At 37.4% G+C, this 24961-nt stretch overlaps 1 protein-coding gene across 16 annotated transcripts in view; it reads left to right on the forward strand.

Moving 5' to 3' along the window:
* Positions 1 to 24961, forward strand: part of Tex16 (testis expressed gene 16) — a 376428-nt gene that overhangs the window by 208936 nt on the left and 142531 nt on the right. For 10 of the 16 annotated variants that reach the window (XM_063279698.1, XM_063279699.1, NM_001417287.1 and 7 more), the window contains 4 exons: positions 1836 to 1945; positions 2359 to 3755; positions 7159 to 7248; positions 22467 to 24916. The exons of the other annotated variants lie outside the window; for them this stretch is intronic. In XM_063279698.1, coding sequence (XP_063135768.1) covers positions 1836 to 1945; positions 2359 to 3755; positions 7159 to 7248; positions 22467 to 24916 — 4047 coding nt within the window. The remainder of the gene's footprint in view (positions 1 to 1835; positions 1946 to 2358; positions 3756 to 7158; positions 7249 to 22466; positions 24917 to 24961) is intronic. 16 annotated transcript variants of the gene reach the window in all.

Raw genomic sequence — 24961 nt, forward strand, 5'->3', positions numbered from 1 at the left:
GATTTTTTAAAATTTCTTCAGTTTATTTTGCTATTTATCCATTTTCATTTCTATTTTGTTAATTTGGATACTAACTCCATACCCTTTAGTTAATTTGGCTAATTGTTTACCTATCTTGTTGATTTTCTCAAAGAAACAGTTCTTGGTTTTGTGGATTCCTTGTATTGTTCTTTTTCTTTCTAATTGGTTGATTTCAACCCTGAGTTTGGCTGTTTCCTGCCATCTACTCTTCTTGAATGTGTTTGCTTCTTTTGCTTCTTGGGCTTTCAGGTGTGCTGTTGTTACTGTAGGATCTCTCCAATTTCTTTATGAAGACATTTAGTACTATGAATTTTTCTCTTAGCACTGCTTTCATTGTGTCCCATAAGTTTGGGTATGCTGTGTGCCTTCAGTTTTTTTTTTTTTGAATTCTAGAAAGTCTTTAATTTCTTTCTTTATTTCTTCCTTGAACAAGTTATTGAGTAGAGTGTTGTTTAACTTCCATGTGTATGTGTACTTTCTCTTGTTTTTGTTGTTATTGAAGTCCAGCCTTGGTCTGTGGCGATATGACAGGATTCATGGGATTATTTCAATCTTAATGTATCTTTTGAGGGTTGTTTCCTGTCCAATTATATGATCAGTTTTAGAGACAGTTCTATGAGGCGCTGAGAAGAAGATGTATTCTTTTGTTTTAGGGTGAAGTGTTTTGTACATATATCTGTTAAGTCCATTTGCTTCATAACCTCTATTAGTTTCACTGTGTCTCTGTTCAGTTTCTGTTTCAATGACCTGTACATTGGTGAGTGTGGGAGGTTGAAATCTCCCACTATTATTGTGTGTGGTGCAATGTGTGTTTTGAGCTTTAATAAAGTTTCATTTACAAATGTGGGTACCCTTGCGCTTGGAGAATAGATGTTTGGAATCAAGAATTCATCTTGGTGGATTTTTCCTTTGATGCGTATGAAGTGTCCTTCCCCATCTCTTTTGAATATTTTTGTTTGAAGGTAGATTTTATTGGATATTAGAATGACTATTTTCTTGGGACCATTTGCTTGGAAAAAAGTTTTCCAGCCCCATACTCTGAGGTAGTGGCTGTTGTTGTTGTTGAAGTGTGTTTTTTGTATGCAGCAAAATGATGGATCTTGTTTACCTATACATTCTTAACAGAAGTCATTGTACTTGAACAAAACTTTACTTAACCTTGAGGAAGGAGAAATAAACAGGTTGTGTTGACTTAATTGAATAATCTATTATCACTTTAAAATATTCAATGGGAGAATTTAGAGTTAATAATCAAGGAAGAATCTTGAATTAGGAACTGATAAATTGTCACTTGATATAAAATATTTCCATCTCTGTTTTTCTAGAAGCATATGATCATTTGCATGTACTTCCTCATCTGTAACTGTTCTCTAAGTGTTGTTTGTTATATTTTTTTCTAAGCACATGTTAAATTAGCTTTTGTATGGAGACTGAGGTGGCCTACTCACATTCATAACAAGCAGCAGGGAGATTTTTTCTGAATACTAACTTGAAATATTTAACAAAGAGAACTTGCTTACTCCCTTTTGAATCAAATGCTACTTACGTGCAATCCAAAGACTGAGTTTCATAGAATTCTTCTTGTATTTAGGAGTGGAACCTAGTTTATAGGAACATAGATGATGAACAAACATCCCATGCTTTACCCTTATGCTCAATATTAATTCTGAGGTTTTACCCATAAATATTCTACAAAGCCTATCAATCACAAGTTTATAGCTAACCATGTTAATATCCTTTGTAGTCTAAATGTTTAATTTGCTGTATTTTGTGTTTAATTAAAAAATATACTTTATGATTTATTTCTTTTTCAGCCAGCGACTTCATCTATTTTATCATGTGACCCTCCTGTGCAATGTACATCTGTTCCAAATCAAGGAGTATCTGAGAGTTATTCATCTTCACAAAGAGTTGACTCTCCAAGGTAAATCTCATTAATAATCAGATCTACCTATGTACAATTTTCACCTAGACTTGAAAGAAAAAAATACATCTTCTTTCATTTTATACTACACTTTAAATATGTTACTTGATCCCTAAATACTGGTATATTGACTAGATAGAGACAAGAAAATCACATATTGACAAGAAAGTATTCTATTCTGAGAAATAAGTTTAGGTGTATTGGAAAATAGTTATTCTAAGGAAAAGATGCTAGTGGTTGTTAAATCAACACATTAATGTTTTTTTTTAAAATGCTTAGTATTGTCTTTTGGTTCATATCAACAGAAGGACAATGTGCTCCATTGTATGGTCTTATGGAAGAATTAAATTAGAGCCATAATGATACCAACTGGTAAATATTTAAACATGTATTCATGTTTTTTTTTCTTTAAGTGATGAAGGAGCATTTACACTGGAATGTGACAAAGGATACAAATCTGAAACAGAAATCCAGAATACAGATTCATTTGAAACTTTAGGGGGTTCTTTTTATTATAAAACTCTCCAAGACCTAACAATAATTGAAAGTGATACTCCTCTTGTGGACTCTGGTTCTGAAAAGTGTGTGATTGATTCAGACTCCGACAGAGGTGTTGTCTCAGATTTTGAGTTAGAAGAACAATCTAAAGCCTCTGGATCCGTAATGTGGGGACTGGATTCTGACACAGAAAAGTCTCCAAGGGATTCACACTCTAGAAAACGCTTCTTTAAAGCAGAAACTTGTCAGCTGGATTCAATCTCCATTGAAGACTTGACCAAGACTGGGGAGCACCTGGTGAGAATTGAACAGTGCCAGATGGAATCTGGATCTCTGGAACATTGGATGCCTTCAGGATCAGAAAAGTCCCTGGAAGAGTCTAACTCTGAAAGATTCTCTGACTCTGACAATGAAAGGAAGAAAGAAGAAAAATTCCAAATGGCTTCAGCTTCTATAAAACGTCTGATAGAATCTGAAGAAACAAAGATGGAGAATGAAAATTTGTGGATGATCCCTGATTCTGAGAGTTATTCAGTGGACTCACACACAGAAAAAGATAGAACACCAATATCTAAAGTACATCTGATACAGGGTGATGAAACAGAAAAACCAAGAACTAAGAGATATATGGTGGACTCTGATTCTGAACCAAGTGAGACAGACTCAGATTCAGAAAGATGTGAACTAGCCTCAGCAGCTGTGAAATATTTCATGGATACACAAACATTTCACCACAGCAGTACTAGCAACCAGTTCCCAAAGGATTCGTGGTCTGAAAGTAGAACGGTAAATTCAGATTCTGAAAGCCCTGTCATGTCCTCTGATTCTATGAAATACATGAAGAAGGCTGAAACATGCAAAAGTACCTGCAATTTGGAAAGACTAAAGGTGGTTCACAAGTCTGAGTCTCTACAGAGCTGGTTAGATGCTAAAAGAAAACAATTAGAATCTGCTCATGCTGGATACTGGGATAGCTCCGGAAAATATCAGTTTACGTCTATAGTACCTCAAGAGAGCTTTGGAAAATGTCAGGGTGACCTTCAAACATTTCAGAGTATCACTGAAAAAAATGAAGTAGGCTCCAGTTCTGATAAACATCAGACACAATTTGGAAACGAAAGAGATCAAAATGAACCTGAAAGTAAAAGATACCTGAGAAAGGCAGAGAAAGGATTAGACAATGAGGGCTTTCAAATGGATAAGGAAAGAGAAGGATATCTTGTGGAGTCTGACCACCGTGATTCAGAAAATGAGACACACCTCCTAGAAGCACATCGGCTTGGTGCTCGTAGAAAGGAGAATCGTCCTCCAGGTAAGGTATAGTGTATGTGACCTCTAAAATATATTACACATTTTATTAATAACATCATGGCATTTTCAAAAATGGCAATAGCATTAATAGATTTGGTGCTGAAACCACTTAAGAAAACCCATAAGTGTTTCATAGACTAAATATCTTAATCCCAGATTTTTATTTCACTTTTAAAATTAGGAATATCGCCTTGCTTTAGGTGATTTTTTTATCTCTTTGTTTTAAAAGAAGTAAAGTGAAAATGTGTATAGAAACAATATGTATAGTGGCCTGTGAAACACTATTAAATTTAGCTCCCATCATTCTGTAACAGGTAAAAGGAGAGTTTTGCTATTTAGTTATTGTAAAAATATTTAAATACAGAAGTGTAAGCATATCAGCTTTCAAAGTATCTTTCATTTCTCATAAAGGCTTTCCTCAAGTTACATAGTTATCAATGCATAGTTTTCACTTACTTGTTACTCACATTTATTTTATCATAATATACCACTATAATCCTCAATTCCCTAGACAAGTGGTTCTTATCTTGTGGGTTGCGACCCTTTTTGGGGTCAAATGACATTTCACAAAGGTCACATATCAGATATCTTGCATATCAAATACTTAAATTAAAATTCATAACAGTAGCAAAGTTACAGTTATGATGTAGCAAGTAAAGTAATTTTATGATTCTGAGTCCCCACAACATGAAGAACTATACTGAAGCATCACAGTATTAGGAGGGCTGAGAACTACTGCCCTACACAATTTAATTAACTCATTAAAACAAATGTATATGCTTTAGATATAGGTACTATAAACTACTCTAAACATTTTATATGTATTGATTAGTATTGATTCAGTATTGCTAGTTAATTAATTCTCATAGGTTTTATATATACAAATTTATTAAGTCCTCCCAATACTAGAAGTTAGGTTACTATCATCGTCTTTATTTTAGTTTGGAGAAACTGAGGCACAAATAAGTAGCACAGTAAATAATAGAATGTGAACTCATACTTCAATGTTTATGTTGTTGATCATGAAGATGCAATTTCAGTCAACATCAAGAGGTATTTCCCATTGAGAACCATGGTAATAATAAGTACAAGTTATTTGTCTGGTACTCTGAACTTAGGCTTGTCTGAATATAGTGCCTTAGTTTACAAGCACAATTGTGGTAAATGCATTTTCACATTTTTATCCTCAGGGTTTTCTAGTTTATAAAAACAGATTTTAAAAATCTGAATGTTACCACATGCTTCTAATCCTAGTGTTGGGGTGGTAGACATAGAAACATTACTAAGGCTCCATGGGCAACCAATTAGTCTAAGATAATCAGAAAGCTATAGTTCTAGTTGAGTGGCTCTGTTTTAAAAACATGAAAATCTTCTAAGGCAAGACACTTGATGTTGACCTGTGACCTCTACCAATATGCATACACAAATGCACATCTATCTGCACATATATGTGCACCCATATCTGTAAGCAAGCACACATGAGTGTGTACAAAATAAACAGCAATAGCAATATAGTATGTATGTGTGTTCTACAAACATGAGAGAACTCTAGCTCAAAATAGACATCTTCATTTGTCACATAGGTAATTAGTGACCAAGCTAAATAGAGTACAGAAACTCCTAGTCTAGTGTTTTCTTAAATACATCTGTGAATTTAGAAAGCTTAGGAATACCTTAGTGTCACTATTGCTTTGACAAAACACCACTAATAAGGTAACTTATAGTAGGAAGCATTTAATTTGGGCTTACTTAACATTTTCAGCAGGTTTGTCTGTTATGTTGAGGAGCATGGCAAGAGGTAGGCAGGCAAGCATAATACTCAGTTACTACCTGAGAGCTCACATCTGATCCAAAGTTTGCAGGTTGAGAAGGAGAATGAAATCGGCCTCTTGTGGGTGTTTTGGAGCTCAAAGCACACCCCTAGTGATGATACACATCCTCCAAAAATGTCAAACCTACTCCAACAAGGCCATATCTCATAATCCTTCTCAAACAGTTCCTCTTACTGGGGACCAAGCATTTAAACATATGAGCCTACAGGGGCCATTCTCACTCAAACCACCACACTGAGAAAATATTATTTGCTCTGAAACTGATCAGTTAAGTATGTTTTCTCTTAGTATGCTCATATCAAACTAAGATAAAATATACTTGTCAAATATCTTAATAATTAGCATAAAGCACATGTTGGTGTATGTCTAATCAGAAGACAGAAACACTTTCAAACATTTATTTAAAGTTTTGGAATGCTTGTTACTTACTTTTATTATATTTACACAAAAAGTATTTTTGTGTAAATATTAGTAGCAACATATCAACAGTTTTTTAAAAGAAAATGTATTCTAACATTTAGGAAATGTGGTATATTAAAGTCCTTTCTTCTCTAAATATAATCCTTTCTCAGTATGTTTTCTGCTTTGCTTTATATATAAACAATTTACAAAGTCTCAAAACTTTCAAATCTTATGGTCTAGAAATCTATGTAAATTTTGGAACTTTATAAAAATATTCTTTGATTTTACAAATACCATACATGTTGCCACTGGAATGCTTAATCACAATTTGTTATCTCTCAACTTATTTTGATAATGATAAACTTTTCAGTTTACTTAGTTAAGATAACATGCACTAAAAGTTCAAAAAATAGTCAAAAGTCATTTTGGGTGGGGGGTTTTGGAATATCTTGGATTCATCACTCAATGTTTATCAATGTTTACATTTAAAATATAAATTGATACTGCAAATGTGATTTTTTAAACCAACAATGAAAATTGAAATTTCAAAATATAAGGAAAGTGTTCTTAGTCACTTGTATGTCTTCTTTAACAAAATGTCTATTGATAAATTTGCTGGTTTTATATATCTGACATTTCCCTTTTTATTAATAAGTAAAATATGTTTATAACACAGACAGAAAATTTGTTCTTTGTGCTACTCATCTGCTGTTCATTTCAAAATGAGCAATAATTCTTACAGGAGGCATTTACCACATGTAGCCATTCTCATTATAACAACAAAGAGATGTAAGGAAAAGAGTTTGCTTATCTCCAATACCTAAAACTACAGTTACTTGCCTTCTGAGAGTGTGCACACTAAGTAGATTGTTATTGTTTTATCTAACTAGTCAATTATTATGAACTTCCTGCAAATTTTTTTGAGATGACTATGTTTTAATTGTTATCCAGAGTTAGGCATGTCATAGCAATTTAAAATTCATTTTAATATGGTTTTAGTACAATTTGTGAAATTTGGAAATAGGAGCACCATTACAAACATACATTTTGAAAAAGATTTTACAGTATCAAACAAGATTTTTATTGTGGAATTATATAGTAAACATTCTTTTGCAAAATATCATTTTAGTAATAATTAAAAGTAACTGGATCCATTTAATATGATTCTAGGGTTTTGGAGGCCCATTATCTTGCCTCCTAAGCTTGCCCAGGAAAAGAAAACTGAAGAGCAAAAGTCTGTACAGCAAAAAGATGACAGATGTGAGTATATTCAGTAGAAATTGTCTAAAATTTTAACGATGTTATTTGTTAATGTTGTGGAAAATTAATTCAGAATGGGAAGTGCTAGAACTATTCTGACATAATATCCAAATACAGTGATGTAGGAAGATTCATTTGACACAATACATACTATTATAGTTTATAATTTACTACAAAGAAGAAATCACAAGAAAAGGCACATGAGGTATAAATATACATCCTGAAACAATGTTTTGATAACATGTGTGGTATTTACCTTCAATAATAGATTCCCAGTGGCTATAAACATCTTTCTAAATGTTTTTGATATAATTTACCCAGATATGAAACTGAGTGTTTTTAGTATATTCACAGATATATACAACTATCAACTCAGTTAAATTAGAACACTTTAAACAGTACAGTGACAATTCTACAATTACTTCACACACACACACACACACACACACACACACACACACACACACACACACAAACTCCTACCCAAACTTTCACTAAGAAACAACGAATCTACTTCCTGTCAGTTTCCCTATTTTATTTATTGCACAATAATTGAATCATAAAAATAATGTTACTTTGTAACTATTGAATTAGTATAATGCCTTCAAGATTGCTCTATGTTATAGTGTATGTCGTACCTTTTATGATTGAATGATATTCAATATTAGGTATTATCTCATTTTATGTATAAACCTATCAATTTATGGGCATTTACTTTCATTCAAATTTAGATGCAATGATAAGACTACTTTAAATATTTTATTAGTTATGTTATTTATTTACATTTCAAATGTTACACCCCTTCCTGGTTCCCCCACACACAAACCACCTATCCCCTCTCCCCTTTCTCCCTGCTTCTATAAGGGAGCTCCCCACCCACCCACTTAGTTCTGCCTCATTGCACTAACATTCCCCTACATCGGGGCATTGAGTCCCCACAGGACAAAGGGCCTCCCATTCCATTGATGCCTGACAAGGCCATCCTCTGCTACATATGCAGCTGAGCCATGGGTCCCTCAATATGTATTTTTTGGTTTGTGGTTTAGTCCCAGGGAGCTGTGGGGGATCTGGTTGGTTGATACTGTTGTTTTTCCTATGGTGTTGCAAACCTCTTCAGCTCCTTCAGTCCATCCCCTAACCCTTTATTGGGATCCTCATGCTCAGTCCAATGGTTGACTGTGAGCATCTGCCTCAGTATTTGTCAGGCTCTGACAGAGCCTCTCAGGGGACAGCCATACCAGGCTCCTGACAGCAAGCACTACTAGGTAACAGCAATAGTGTCTGGGTTTGGTGTCTACAGATGGGATGGATCCCTAGGTGGCAGTCTCTTCTCCATTCTTTGTCCCTGTATTTCATTTAGACAAGAGCAATTCTAGGTTAAAATTTTGGAGAGGGGTGGGTGGTCCTACTGCTCAACTTGAGGCCATGATTAACTTCTGGATAAGGTCTCTACAGGTTCTCTCTCCCTATTGTTGGCTATTTCAGCTAATGTCATCCCCATTGGGTCCTGGGAGACTCTTGCTTTCCTAGGATCTGGGACTTTCTAGTGGCTACCTGCAGTTCCCCATCCTCCACTGCTACACACTTCCATTTAATTCCTGACCCTTTGTACATATCCCACATCTCTTCCCATACCTGACCATGCCCCCCCTTTTCCATCCCCCGTACCTCCCTCCCCTACGCCCTGTGATTATTTTCTTTTCCCTTCTAAGTAGGAATGATCATCCACACTTTGGTCTTCCTTCTTCTTGAGCTTCTTATGGTCTGTGACTTGTATTGTGGGAATTCCAAGTGTTTTGCCTAATATCTACCTGTTAGTGAGAACATACCATGTTTGTTCTTTTGTGACTGGGTTACCTCATTCAGGATGATATTTTCTAGTTCCATCCATTTGCCTAAGAATTTCATGAAGCCATTGTTTTTAATAGCTGAGTAGTACTCCATTGTGTAAATGTACCACATTTTCTGTATCCATTCCTCTCTTGAAGGACATCTGAGTTCTTTCCAGCTTCTGGCTATTATAAATCAGGCTGCTTTGAACATAGTGGAGCATGTGTCCTTGTTATGTTGGAGCATTTTTGGGGTATATGCTCAGGAGTGGTATAGCTGAGTCCTCAGGTAGCACTATGTCCAATTTTCTGAGGAACAGCCAGACTGATTTCCAGAGTGGTTGTACCGGCTTGTAATCCTACTAGCAATGGAGAAATGTGCTTCTTCCTCCACATCCTTGCCAGCATCTGCTATCACCTGAGTGTTTGATCTTAGTGTGAAGTTGAATCTCAGAGTTGGTTTGATTTGCATTTCTCTAATGACCAAGAATGTTAAACATTTCTTCACATACCTTTCAGCCATTTGAGCTTTCTCAGGTGAGAATTCTTAGTTTAGCTCTGTACCCCATTTTTAGTAGGATTTATTTGGTTCTCTGGCATCTAACTTCATGAGTTCTTTGTGTATATTGGATATTTGCCCTCTATCAGATGGAGGGTTGGTAAAGATCTTTTCCCATTCTATGGTTGCTGTTTTGTCCTATTGACAGTATCCTTTTCCTTGCAGAAGGTTTTCATTTTATGAGATCTCATTTATATATAGTTGATCTTAGAGCCTGAGCCATTAATAATCTATTGAGAAAATTTTCCCCTGCGCTCATGTGTTTGATACTCTTCCCCACTTTTCCTTCTATTAGATTCAGTGTATCTGGTTTTATGTGGAGGTCCTCAAATCCACTGGACTTGCTTTTGTACAAGGAGATAAGAATTGATCAATTTACACTCTTCTACATGTCTATCACCACTAGAACCATCACCATTTGTTGAATATGCTTTTTATCCACTGGATGGTTTTGCCTTCATTTTCAAAGATCAGGTGACCATAGGTGTGTGGATTTAATTCTGGGTCATCAATTCTATTCCACTGATTAACCTGCCTGTCTCTGTACCAATACCATAGAGTTTTTAATCACTATTGCTCTGTAATACTGCAGGAGGTCAGGGGGGTGGTGATTCCCCCAAAAGTTCTTTTATTGTTGAGTATAGTTTTGACTATCCTGGGTTGTTTGTTATTCCACATGAATTTGAGAATTTCTCTTTCTGTTTCTGAATAATTGAGCTGAAATTTTGATGGAGATTTCATTGAATGTGTAGATTGCTTTTGGAGGATGGCCATTCTTCCTATATTAATCCTGCCTATCCATGAACATAAGAGATCTTTCCATCTTCTGAGGTCTCCTTTGATTTCTTCCTTCGGGGACTTGAGGTTCTTGTTACAGTTCTTTCACTTGCTTGGATAGAGTCATGGGCAAGATATTTTGTATTATTTGTGACTGTTGTGGAGGATGTTGTTTCGATAATTTCTTTCTCACCCTATTTATCCTTTGAGTAGAGGAATGCTACTGATTTGTTTGAGTGAAGTTTATATCCAGACACTTTGCTGAAGATGTTTGTCACCTGTAGTAGCTCTCTGGTATAATTTTTGGTGTCACTTACATATACTAGCATATCATCTGGTATTTTGATGTTCCCCTTCCCATTTTGTACCCTTTGATCTCCTTTTATTCTCTAATTGCTCTGGTTAGAGGTTTGAGTACTATACTGAATAGTTAGAGAGAGAGAGTGGGCAGCCTCTCCTGGTCCCTGATTTTAGTGAGATTGCTTCAAGTTTCTCTCCATTTAATTGTATGTTGGCTACTGGTTTGCTGTATATTCGCTTTTATTATGTTTAGGTATGGGCCTTGAATTCCTGATATTTCCAAGACTTTTAACATGAAGTGGTGTTATGTGTTTTCAAATTCTTTTTCAGTATCTAATGAGACAATCTTGTGGGTTTTTTTACTTTGAGTTTGTTTATATCCTGGATTACATAGATGGATTTTCATATATTGGACCATCGCTACATCCCTGAAATGGAGCCTACTTGATCATGTTGAACGATCATTTTGAGGAGTTCTAGGATTTGGTTTGTGAGAATTTTATGGAGTATTTTTGTATCAATATTCATAAGAAAAATTCTTCTGAAGTCCTATTTCTTTGTTGGGTCTTTGTGTGGTTTAAATAACAGCATAACTGTGACTTCAAAAAATGAATTAGGTAGTAGTCCTTCTGTGTCTAGTTTGTGGAATAATTTGAAGTGTTTGTATTAAGTCTTCTTTGAAGGTCTGATAGAATTCTTTTCTAAAACCCTCTGGTTGTAGGTTTTTGGGTTTTTTGTTGTTTTGGTTGGGATACTTTTTTTTTGAGTGTTCTTTTTTATTATTGACCATATATTCTTTTCTTGTACAGTACATCCCAACCACAGTTTCCCCTCCTCCCACCCCTCCCAGCTCACCCCCACCTCCTCTTCCCTCAGATCTACTCCTCACCTGCTTCCTCTCAGAAAACAGTGGATCTCTAAGAGACAACAATCAAATCTGACAAAGGATGATACAATAAGACAAGGCAAAAGCCCTTATTTAGAGTCTGAGCAGGCAATCTAATAGGAGGATAGGAGTCTTAAGAGCAGTCAAAAGAGTCAGAGACACATTCTCAATCCTACTACTAGGAGTTTTACCAAAACACACTAAGCTGACAGACATAACATACATGCATAGAACCTGGTACAGATCCATGTATACCTGTGCTTGCCAATTCAGTCTTTTTTAAAATTAACTTGAGTATTTCTTGTATACATTTCGAGTGTTATTCCCTTTCCCGGTTTCCGGGCAAACATCCCCCTCCCTCCTCCCCTTCCTTATGGGTGTTCCCCTCCCCACCCTCCCCCCATTGCCGCCCTCCCCCCACCAGTCTAGTTCACTGGGGGTTCAGTCTTAGCAGGACCCAGGGCTTCCCCTTCCACTGGTGCTCTTACTAGGCTATTCATTGCTACCTATGAGGTCAGAGTCCAGGGTCAGTCCATGTATAGTCTTTAGGTAGTGGCTTAGTCCCTGGAAGCTCTGGTTGCTTGGCATTGTTGTACATATGGGGTCTCTAGCCACTTCAAGCTCTTCCAGTTCTTTCTCTGATTCCTTCAAAGGGGGTCCTATTCTCAGTTCAGTGGTTTGCTGCTGGCATTCGCCTCTGTATTTGCTGTATTCTGGCTGTGTCTCTCAGGAGCGATCTACATCCGGCTCCTGTCGGTCTGCACTTCTTTGCTTCATCCATCTTGTCTAATTGGGTGGCTGTATATGTGTGGGCCACATGTGGGGCAGGCTCTGAATGGGTGTTCCTTCAGTCTCTGTTTTAATCTTTGCCTCTCTCTTCCCTGCCAAGGATATTCTTGTTCCCCTTTTAAAGGAGTGAAGCATTCACATTTTGATCATCCGTCTTGAATTTCATTTGTTCTAGGCATCTAGGGTAATTCAAGCATTTGGGCTTCTAGCCACTTATCAATGAGTGCATACCATGTATGTCTTTCTGTGATTGGGTTAGCTCACTCAGGATGATATTTTCCAGTTTAATGACTGCTTCTATTTCTGTAGGAATACGGGACTGTTTAGATTGTTTATCTAATCCTGATTTAAATTTGGTACCTTATATCTGCCTAGAAAATCATCCACTTCTTCTAGACTTTCCAGTTTTGTTGAGTATAGGCCTTTGTAATAGGCCCTGATATTTTTTTTAATTTTATCAGCTTCTGTTGTTATGTCTCCCTTTTAACTTCTGATTTTATTAATTTTGGTACTGTCTCTGTGCCCTCTGGTTAGTCTAGCTAAGAGTTTATCTATCTTGTGGATTTTCTAACCAGCTTTTAGTTTTATTGATTCTTTGTATAGTTCTTTTTGTTTCTATGTGGTTGATTTCAGCCCTGAGATTAACTGTTCCCTGCCTTTTCCTTCTCTTGTTTATTTTTGCTTCCTTTTCTTCTAGGGCTTTCAGGTGTATTATTAAGTTGTTAGTGTACAGTCTCTCTAATTTTTTAAACAATTTTTACTCATTAATGTTTTTCTTATATAAGCATTTATTTCTTTAATTCAGGTGTTAGTGCACCTAAAAGGTTACCTAGATTTTCTTCGTCATGACTAGTAATAGAAAGCAAGCACATAGGCATGAAGCCAGAGAAATCAAAGCTGCTCAGTTGGTATTAATTTCCAGGGAAAGATTTAAGAAATGATGCCCAGCTGAAGGATATAACATCACTTGGAGTTGGTTTGAGAGTTTAGATCTGCACACCAGTTCTCCAATTTCTTTATGGAGGCACTCAGAGCTATGAGTTTTTCTCTTAGCACTGCTTTCATTGTGTCCCATAAATTTGAGTATGTTGTGCCTGCATTTTCATTAAATTTTAAGTTTTTTATTTATTTCTTTATTTCTTCCTTGACCAAGTTATCATTGAGAACACAGTTATTAACTTTCCCTGAGTATGCGAGATTTCTCTTGTTTTCTTCGATTGAAGACCAGCTTTAGTGCCTGGTGATCTGATATGATGTATGCGATTATTTCAATCTTGTATTTGTTAAGGCTTGTTTTGTGTCCAATTACATAGTCAATTTTGGAGAATGTACCGTGTGATCCTGAGAAGGTATATTCCTTTGTTTATATTTGTTTTAGGATGAAATGTTCTGTAGATATCTGTTAAATTCATTATGTTCATGATCTCTGTTATTTTCACTGTTTTTCGGTTTAGTTTCTATTTCCATGATCTGTCCATTGGTGGGAGTGGGGTGTTGAAGTCTCCCACTATTATTATGTGAGGTGCATTTTTTGCTTTGAGTTTAGCATAGTTTCTTTTATGAATGTGGGTGTCCTTGCATTTCAAGCATAGATGTTCAGAATGAGAGTTTATCTTGGTAGATATTTCCTTTGATGGGTATGAAGTGCCCTTACTCATCTTTTAAAATAACTTTTTGTTGAAAGTTCATTTTATTTGATATTAGAATGGCTACTCCAAGATATTTCTTGGGATCATTTCTTTGAAATTGTTTCCCAGCCTTTTACTCTGAGGCAGTGTCTGTCTTTGTCTCTGAAGTATGTTTCCTGTATGCTGCAAAATGCTGGGTCCTGTTTATGTATCCAGTCTGTTAATCTATGGTTTTTAATTGGGTAATTGAGTCCACTGATATTGAGAGATAGTAGAGACAGATATTTTTAGTTCCTGTTATGTTTCTTGTTGTAGGTGGCATTACATCTATGTGATTCTCACCTTTTGTTTTTGTTGTGAGATGGTTAATATATTGTTTTTACCTTGGTGTATGTACCTTCCTTGTGTTGGAACTTTTCTTCCAGAATCTTCTTTAGGGCTGGATTGTTAGATAGACATTGTTTAAATTTTGTTTTGTCATGTAATATTTTGTTTTTTTTTCTCTCTATGATGATTGAGAGTTTTGCAGGGTATAGTAGCCTGCATTGGCATTTGTGTTCTCTTAGGGTCTGCATGACCTCTCCATGATCTTCTGGCTTTTAGGGTCTCTGTTGAGAAGTCTGGTGTAATTCTTATAGATCTGCCTTTATATGTTACTTCGCCTTTTTCTCTAACGGCCTTTAATGTCTTTCTTTTTTTCTGTGCATTTAGTGTTTTAATCATTATATGATGGGAGTATTTTCTTTTCTGGTCCAATATATTTGGAGTTCTGTAGGCTTCCTGTACGTTTGTAGGCATCTCTTTCTTTAGGTTGGGGAAGTTTTCTTCTATGATTATGTTGACAAAGTTTTCTGATAGTCTTCACTCTTCTATACATATCCTTAGGTTTGGTCTTTTCATTGTGTCATGGATTTCCTGGATACTTTGGGTTAGGAGATTTCTTTTTCTGTTTTGAATTTTCTTTGGCCATTATGTCGATATCTTCTAAGGTAACTTGTAAGACTGAAAATCTCTCTTCTATCTCTTTAGTCTGTTGTTGATTTTTATTTCCTGGCTTCGTATTTAGGTTTTCCTTTTCCAGGGTTGCTTCCATTAGTGTTTTTTTTATTATCTATTTATTTATTTTCTTTTAAAAAATTTTTATTATATATTTCTTTACTGACATTTCAAAGGTTATACCCCGTCTCCGTTTCCTGTCCACAATTCCCTATTCCCTCCCTTTTCCCTCCCCCATACTGCTTTTACCCCTACACATCCCCCTTATTGCCCTCCCCCATATTCCTCTGCACTGGGGGTCCAAACTTGGCAAGACCAAGGGCTTTCCCTTCAACTGCTGCCCCAACAAGACTGTTCTCTGCTACATATGCAGTTGGAGCCCTGGGTCAGTCCATGTATAGTCTTTCAGTAGTGGTTTACTCCCTGGAAGCTCTGGTTGGTTGGCATTGTTGTTTTATGGGATTGTAAGCTCCTTCAACTCTTTCAATACTTCCTCTAATTCCCCCCAAGGGGGTCCACTTCTCAGTTTGGTGCTTTGCTGCTAGCATTGACCTCTGTATTGGACATGATCTGGATGTGTCTCTCAGGAGAGATCTATATCCAGTCCCTTTCTGCATGCATTTTTTAGCTTCATCAATCTTATCTAGTTTTGGTGGATAGATACACACACACACACACACACACACACACACACACACACACACACACACACACACATATACATGTGTGTCAGGCTCTGAATGGCCATTCCTTGAGTCGCTTTTCTAAACTTTGCTTCCATATCCCCTCCAATGAATATTTTTCTTCCTTTTAAAAAGGAGTGGGAGCATCTGAATTTTGGTCATCCTTCTTCTTGAGCTTCCTGTGGTCTGTAGATTGCATCTTGGGTAATTTGAGCTTTTTGGCTAATATCCACTTGTTAATGAATGCATGCCAAGTGTGTTTTTCTGTGATTGAGTAACCTCACTTAGGATGATCTTTTCTTTTCTTTTCTTTTTTAATTTTTTTTTTCTGGAGCTGGGGACCAAACCCAGGACCTTGCGCTTGCTAGGCAAGCGCTCTACCACTGAGCTAAATCCTCAACCCCCAGGATGATCTTTTCTAGTTCATTCCATTTGCCTATGAATTTCATAAAGTCATTGTTTTTGATAGCTGAGAAGTAGTCCATTGATTAGACGTACCACATTTTTTCAATCCATTCCTCTGCTGAAGGGCATCTGGGTTCTTTCCAACTTCTGGCTATTATAAATAAGACTGCTATGAACATAGTGGAGCATGTGTCTTTGTTGTATGTTGGAGCATCTTTTGGGTATATGACCAAGAGTGGTATTGCTGGGTCCTCAGGTAATGTAATGTCCAATTTTCTGAGGAACCTCCAGACTGATTTCCAGAATGGTTGTACCAGTCTGCAATCCCACCAACAGTGGAGGAGTATTCCTCTTTCTCCACATCCTCGCCAGCATCTGCTGTCACCTGAGTTTTTTATCTTAGCCATTCTGACTGGTGTGAGGTGGGATCTCAGGGTTGTTTTGATTGGCATTTCCCTGATGACTAAGGATGTTGAGCATTTCTTTTTTTTTTTTTTTCTCTTTTAATATTTTTCATCTTCCATTTTATTTGGTACACCCATCAGGGTTCTTTTTTTTTATTTTATTTTATTTTTTTTATTATCTTGAGTATTTCTTATATACATTTCAAGTGTTATTCCCTTTCCCGGTTTCCGGACAGACATCACCCTCCCCCCTCCCCTTCCTTGTGGGTGTTCCCCTCCCAAACCTCCCCCCATTGCCACCCTCCCCGCATAGTCTAGTTCACTGGGGGTTCAGTCTTAGCAGGACCCAGGGCTTCCCCTTCCACTGGTGCTCTTACTAGGATATTCATTGCTACCTATGGGGACAGAGTCCAGGGTCAGTCCATGTATAGTCTTTAGGTAGTGGCTTAGTCCCTGGAAGCTCTGGTTGCTTGACATTGTTGTACTTTTGGGGTCTCGAGCACCTTCAAGCTCTTCCAGTTCTTTCTCTGATTCCTTCAACGGGGGACCTATTCTCAGTTCAGTGGTTTGCTGCTGGCATTCGCCTCTGTATTTGCTGTATTCTGGCTGTGTCTCTCAGGAGCGATCTACATCCGGCTCCTGTCGGTCTGCACTTCTTTGCTTCATCCATCTTGTCTAATTGGGTGGCTGTATATGTATGGGCCACCTGTGGGGCAGGCTCTGAATGGGTGTTCCTTCCGTCTCTGTTTTAATCTTTGCCTCTCCCTTCCCTGCCAAGGGTATTCTTTTTCCTCATTTAAAGAAGGAGTGAAGCATTCACATTTTGATCATCCGTCTTGAGTTTCCTTTGTTCTAGGGATCTAGGGTAATTCAAGCATTTGGGCTAATAGCCACTTATCAATGAGTGCATACCATGTATGTCTTTCTGTGAGTGGGTTAGCTCACTCAGGATGATATTTTCCAGTTCCAACCATTTGCCTACGAATTTCATAAACTCGTTGTTTTTGATAGCTGAATAATATTCCATTGTGTAGATGTACCACATTTTCTGTATCCATTCCTCTGTTGAAGGGCATCTGGGTTCTTTCCAGTTTCTGGCTATTATAAATAAGGCTGCGATGAACATAGTGGAGCACGTGTCTCTTTTATATGTTGAGGCATCTTTTGGGTATATGCCCAAGAGAGGTATGGCTGGATCCTCAGGCAGTTCAATGTCCAATTTTCTGAGGATCCTCCAGACTGATTTCCAGAATGATTGTACCAGTTTGCAATCCCACCAACAATGGAGGAGTGTTCCTCTTTCTCCACATCCTCGCCAGCATCTGTTGTCCCCTGAGTTTTTGATCTAAGCCATTCTCACTGGTGTGAGGTGAAAACTCAGGGTTGATTTGATTTGCATTTCCCTTATGACTAAAGATGTTGAACATTTCTTTAGGTGTTTCTCAGCCATTCGGCATTCCTCAGCTGTGAATTCTTTGTTTAGCTCTGAACCCCATTTTTTAATAGGATTATTTGTCTCCCTGGAGTCTAACTTCTTGAGTTCCTTGTACATTTTGGATATTAGCCCTCTATCAGATGTAGGTTTGGTAAAAATCTTTTCCCAATCTGTTGGTTGCCATTTTGTCCTAACCACAGTGTCCTTTGCCTTACAGAAGCTTTGCAGTTTTATGAGATCCCATTTGTTGATCTTAGAGCATAAGCCATTGCTGTTTTGTTCAGGAAATGTATTCCAGTGCCCATGTGTTCCAGATGCTTCCCCTGTTTTTCTTCTATTAGTTTGAGTGTATCTGGTTTGATGTGGAAGTTCTTGATCCACTTGGACCTAAGCTTTGTACAGGGTGATAAGCATGGATCGATCTGCATTCTTCTACATATTGACCTCCAGTTGAACCAGCACCATTTGCTGAAAATGCTATCTTTTTTCCATTGGATGGTTTTGGCTCCTTTGTCAAAAATCAAGTGCCCATAGGTGTGTGGGTTCATTTCTGGGTCTTCAATTCTGTACCATTGATCTATCTGTCTGTCTCTGTACCAATACCACGCAGTTTTTATCACTATTGCTCTGTAATACTGCTTGAGTTCAGGGAGAGTGATTCCCCCTGAAGTCCTTTTATTGTTGAGGATAGTTTTAGCTACCCTGGGTTTTTTGTTATTCCAGATGAATTTGCAAATTGTTCTGTCTAACTCTTTGAAGAATTGGATTGGTATTTTGATGGGGATTGCATTGAATCTGTAGATCGCTTTTGGTAAAATGGCCGTTTTTACTATATTAATCCTGCCAATCCATGAGCATGGAAGATCTTTCCATCTTCTGAGGTCTTCTTCAATTTCTTTCTTCAGAGTCTTGAAGTTCTTATTGTACAAATCTTTTAGTTGCTTGGTTAAAGTTACACCGAGGTACTTTATATTATTTGGGTCTATTATGAAGGGTGTCGTTTCCCTAATTTCTTTCTCGGTTTGTTTCTCTTTTGTGTAGAGGAAGGCTACTGATTTATTTGAGTTAATTTTATACCCAGCCACTTTGCTGAAGTTGTTTATCAGCTTTAGTAGTTCTCTGGTGGAACTTTTGGGATCACTTAAATATACTATCATATCATCTGCAAATAGTGATATTTTGACCTCTTCTTTTCCGATCTGTATCCCCTTGACCTACTTTTGTTGTCTGATTGCTCTGGCTAAAACTTCAAGAACTATATTGAATAAGTAGGGAGAGAGTGGGCAGCCTTGTCTAGTCACTGATTTTAGTGGGATTGCTTCAATTTTCTCTCCATTTAGTTTAATGCTAGCAACTGGTTTGCTGTATATGGCTTTTACTATGTTTAGGTATGGGCCTTGAATTCCAGTTCTTTCCAGGACTTTTATCATGAAGGGGTGTTGAATTTTGTCAAATGCTTTCTCAGCATCTAATGAAATGATCATGTGGTTTTGTTCTTTCAGTTTGTTTATATATTGGATCACGTTAATGGTTTTCCGTATATTAAACCATCCCTGCATGCCTGGGATGAAACCTACTTGATAATGGTGGATGATTGTTTTGATGTGCTCTTGGATTCGGTTTGCCAGAATTTTATTGAGTATTTTTGCATCGGTATTCATAAGGGAAATTGGTCTGAAGTTCTCTTTCTTTGTTGGGTCTTTGTGTGGTTTAGGTATAAGATTAATTGTGGCTTCATAGAAGGAATTCGGTAGTGCTCCATCTGTTTCAATTTTGTGGAATAGTTTGGATAATATTGGTATGAGGTCTTCTATGAAGGTCTGATAGAATTCTGCACTAAACCCGTCTGGACCTGGGCTCTTTTTGGTTGGGAGACCTTTAATGACTGCTTCTATTTTCTTAGGAGTTATGGGGTTGTTTAACTGGTTTATCTGTTCCTGATTTAACTTTGGTACCTGGTATCTGTCTAGGAAATTGTCCATTTCCTGCAGATTTTCAAGTTTTGTTGAATATAGGCTTTTATAGTAAGATCTGATGATTTTTTGAATTTCCTCTGAATCTGTTGTTATGTCTCCCTTTTCATTTCTGATTTTGCTAATTTGTACACACTCTCTGTGTCCTCTCGTTAGTCTGGCTAAGGGTTTATCTATCTTGTTGATTTTCTCAAAGAACCAACTTTTGGTTCTGTTGATTCTTTCTATGGTCCTTTTTGTTTCTACTTGGTTGATTTCAGCTCTGAGTTTGATTATTTCCTGCCTTCTCCTCCTCCTGGGTGTATTTGCTTCTTTTTGTTCTAGAGCTTTTAGGTGTGCTGTCAAGCTGCTGATATATGTCTACTTTCAGAAATAGAACAGTTTTATTTCTTCCACTGTTCAATTGTATTTTTCTGTATTTTTGAGAGATTTGAGGGAATTCGTAGAGTCCACCTCAGATAGAAAGACCCCTAGGGTATCAAGTGCAAGAATGGGGTTGCCATCATACCGTCAAAAATGTGACCCAGATTTGTTACTGTCTAAATGTACTAGAAGGGCAAAAATGGAAATGATTGACCAAGGGAAAGGTGGTTCAGTGACAGGCCCAACTTGGGACCCAGCTCAAGGGGAGGCCCCAAGGACTGACAATATACTGATGCTTTGGTATGCTTACAGAATAAAATACTCTTAGGGAGGTAGAGGGTGGGAGGGGCTTGGGATGAAGAAGGGGAAAAAAAGGGCCGGATCAGGTATGGGAGAAAATAGGGAAGATATACAGAGCATCAAGAATTCGAACAGAGGTGTGTAGCAATGGAGGAAGGTAAACTTGGGGTCACCACCTCCAAATCCCAGTTGCCAGGGAAGCAAGAAGCTCCCATGACCCAACAGGGATGAGATTAGCTAAAATGCCCATCAGAGGGGAGGGAGAACCTGTAGAAACCATATCCAGAGGTTAGGCAAGGCCCCTGGTTGGGGGATGGTGCCACCCACTCAACTCCAAATTTTTAACCCAGAATGACTCCTGTCTAAAGGAAATGCAGGGACAAAGTGTGGAGCAGAGACTGAAGTAAAAGTCATCCAGAGACTACCTCACCTAGGGATCTATCTCATCTGCAAACACCAAACCTAGACACTGTTGCTGATACCAAATAGTGTTTGCTGTCAGGAGTCTGGTATGGCTGTCCCCTGAGAGGCAGATTTTGCTTTTGTTTGTTAGAGCCTGCCAAATACAGAGGCAGATGCTCACAGCCAACCATTGGACTGAGCACAGGGACCCCAATGGAAGTGTTAAGAGAAAGGATTAAAGGAGCTGAAGGAATTTGCAACCCCATAAGAACAACAATATCAACCAACCAAATACCCCAGAGCTCCAAGGGACTAAACCAACAACCAAAGACTATACGTGGAGGGACCCATGGCTCTAGCTGCATATGTAGCAGAGGATGGCCTTGTCTGGCATCAGTAGGAGGAGAGGCTCTTGGTCCTGTGTAGGCTTGATGCCCCAACGTAGGGGAATGCTGTATGCATTAAATGCTTTCCTTACTGTTTTAAATTTTCTTCTATTTGCTATTTTGATTATGTATCTTTGTATGGATTTCATTTGACTTATATTTGCTTGATATTTCTTTATTTAGTTTTGTTGTATGATTTATATTAGATTTGTGTGACTTCATAGATCACTTTATTCCCTAGATTTAGGGACTTTTTATCCATATTTGTTCAAATAATAATTTTTCCTTGATCTCTATATATCCTTCTTCAGTTTTCTAAAATGCATATTTTTGTTGCTGTCTTACACCTTCCTTATAAATTCAACACTCTTTTTTTTTTCTTTTGCATCCATGTACATAGTTCCCGAATTTTTTAGGTTCTCTCTCCCTGCTGTTGGGCATTTTGGCTAATGTCATCTCCACTGGGTCCTGGGACCCTCTCCTATCCCTGGTTTCTGGAACTTTCTAGTGGTTCTCCTGTTTCCCACCACCACCACTAAATATTAATATTCATTCTCCTGATCCTCTGGACTTCTCTTCTATGTCTTCCCATACCTAATCCACCTGATCCTGCCTCTCCTTTTCCCCTCTCCCTCTCCTCTCCCACTCAAGTTCATTTCTCCCTCTGCCTCATATAATTATTTTGTTCCCCCTTCTAAGTGGGATTGAAGCATCAATCCTTTGGCCTTCCTTCTTTTTAAGCTTCCTATGGTCTGTGAGTTTTATCGTGGGTTTGTAACGCCATAGTTTTATATTTCTCACATTGTTCTTTGAAATCTTATATAATGGTTTCTGTTGTAAAAAGTAAGCTTTATCAACGTAAGAGAATGACTATCTGAAGTAAATGGCCATTTTTCATTTATATCTTGAAAGGATGAAACTGAAATTTAATTAAGCAAAAATTTAGGGTCATTGTTTCCCCTTGAAAAATCAAATAAAATTCACCATAATACTTAGAAGGAAATTATATTTCGTTTGCACAGATTTCTACTATAATGTGAAAATTAAAGTTAGATTCACTATACTTTGCCTACTTTTGCTCTTACTATATTCTTCTCTCTTAGTTTCTAGAATTCAGCTAACAAGATACAAGAGTGAAGACAAAAATGTGAGATTCAAAGAGGCATCTTCAAGTCTCAGTGACAAGCAACTCTCACAAGAAAAGTTACAGAAGAAGCACAGCTATAGCTTTTCTCCAGACTCTCACACATTTACAGGTGAAAGGCATCCCAGAAAAGCTAGCCGGAAACTATCTGTCTATAAGCGCCATTGCAAGGAGTATAGATATTCCCATAGCTGCGAGAGTCTGAAGTATCAAATCAGTCCTATTCCTCTAAGTTTTGAGACTTGCACCTCTAATGTATCATCATTTGCTGGCAATCCAACTTCTGAAAGTCCTAAGTCTGTCACAAGAAAGAAGACTCGAAGAAGTATTACATATTCTCCGGATGTGAAAACTCAAAAATGTACTAGATGTTTTGTGGAAATCAGTAACTCTTCTTCTCATAAATGCACTGTGAATTCTGATGATTCTGACTCCGACTCTCCATTACATGGCCAGATTTCATCATATTCTAAGTATTCTCTGCACTCTAAAACCACCAGACACTTCAAGACAGCTCGAAATCGCCCTTTATCCCGATCCCTGGATCCTCAGCATCCTGTGGTCACCCGCTGCTCTCTACATGGAGAAGATTCTAAATATTCTATAGATTCCACCTCTTATTTACATTGTGAAAGTTGTTCAGCTCTCCAAAACCTTAAGGGGTCTTCTGTTACACATACCATTTCTAAGAACACTAAAAAAATCATGGGCCAACATAGCACCCATGGCCACATGTCAGCACCTATAAGATTTCCTCAAAGTGAAAGCAAATTCAACCTTAGTACCCAACCTCAAAATAAGGATACTCCTGATGACAGTGACATTCGATTTATCAGTGCTAGAAATATCAAAGGTGAGGCTAATGTTGAAGATAAACTTCCTTACAAAGATGAGACAGACCATGACGATGAGACCAATACTGAAGATGAAAGAGATGATGAAACAGACACTGAAGATGAAGATGATACCAAAGATAAGAAAGATCCTAAAGATAAATCTGACCCTGATGGCAATGATCCCAAAGATGGCAACTCTGAGAATAATACGGATGGCAACAATGGGTCTCATTCTAGTGGTTCTTCTGGACATATGGGTGAACCTGATTCCAGCAATGATGGTGACTCTAAATATGTAACTGATCACAAGAGTGAATCTGACCCTACCATTGATAATGCCAACAACAGTGACATTAACTTGAAATACAGCACTGATGATCTATATACCAACAATTTAGGCAATGCTTCAGATCTGGCAGAATGTTTCGATCACCACAATAATGCTGATTTCAAGAGTAGCACAAATCCAGCCTCTGGAAACAAAACTAGAACCGTACTGGACTTTACTTCTGGTTCCATCAATGAGGACACAGGCCCTAGAAATACTACCATACAAGAAAATATTGTTTATTCTGAGAATATTAGATTGCTTTCCAACAGTCATCAAAATAATGCCATTAAAACTGAGAGTGACCCAAGCAGTAACCCCAGCCCCCAAAACAGCTATGGGCTCCCTAAAGCCCTTGAGTTTAACACTAATATCACACCCAGTAATGCTACTAACAGTATTGCTAACCCTAACTATGGCACAAAACTTACTAGCACTGCTATTTACAGACATAGATCTGCCCTAAACTATTATTCAGATGTTAATGATGTCACAGGGTTTACATACAAAATAAGGTCAAGTTTTGTAGTCAACTCAAAGTATTTTGACAGAAAGAAATATGCTGTGAGACCTAGTTTTGCACTTAGCACTATCACTGCCATTGATAATAGTAACATTACCACCCGTACTACTGCCATTAGCTCTCAGTTTACTGCTGAAAAGATCTATGCTCTAGACACTGAATATTTCCCTAGATTGAGTCATTTCAAGAGTTTCAACATTATCATCAACCCAAATTATAATGATGAAAATATTCAGAATGTTAATAATTCTATTGTCATCATTAATAACAATCTACCTGCCACTGAATTAGAAACAAATTCCATATTATCTGTTCTTAAAACCATTTATAAAAATATCTCACATTTTATTGCTGGCACAAACTATCCTGATATTTTTATTACCTCGGAATTTTATGAGCCCGTTGAGCTTGGTAGAGCTTATAAAGTTTTTGATAACCAAAATATTGGTGCTCCATTCCAAGTCTCTCCTGGATACATGGACTCTCATAATTCTAAGTATCCCACTGGGTCCATGGATGCCCTTGATGCCAAAGAATCTGGCTTTTTAAAAGATTTTTCTAGGATCCAGAATACAATTGGCATCAAGTATCCTCCTTCCACTTTCAAGGTTCTTTCCAATCAAAATATTCCACCCCCTAGTTTTGATGTTATAGTAGAAGCTGAACTGCCAAATATTGTGAAGTTTGCTATATCATCAGGTGCTGTGAACCAGTTATTTAAGGTAAGTTTACTTAAGTATACTTTTCAAATTTATTCTCCATTTCTT

This window comes from Rattus norvegicus, chromosome X (assembly GCF_036323735.1).
Source record: "Rattus norvegicus strain BN/NHsdMcwi chromosome X, GRCr8, whole genome shotgun sequence".
NCBI lineage: Eukaryota > Metazoa > Chordata > Mammalia > Rodentia > Muridae > Rattus > Rattus norvegicus.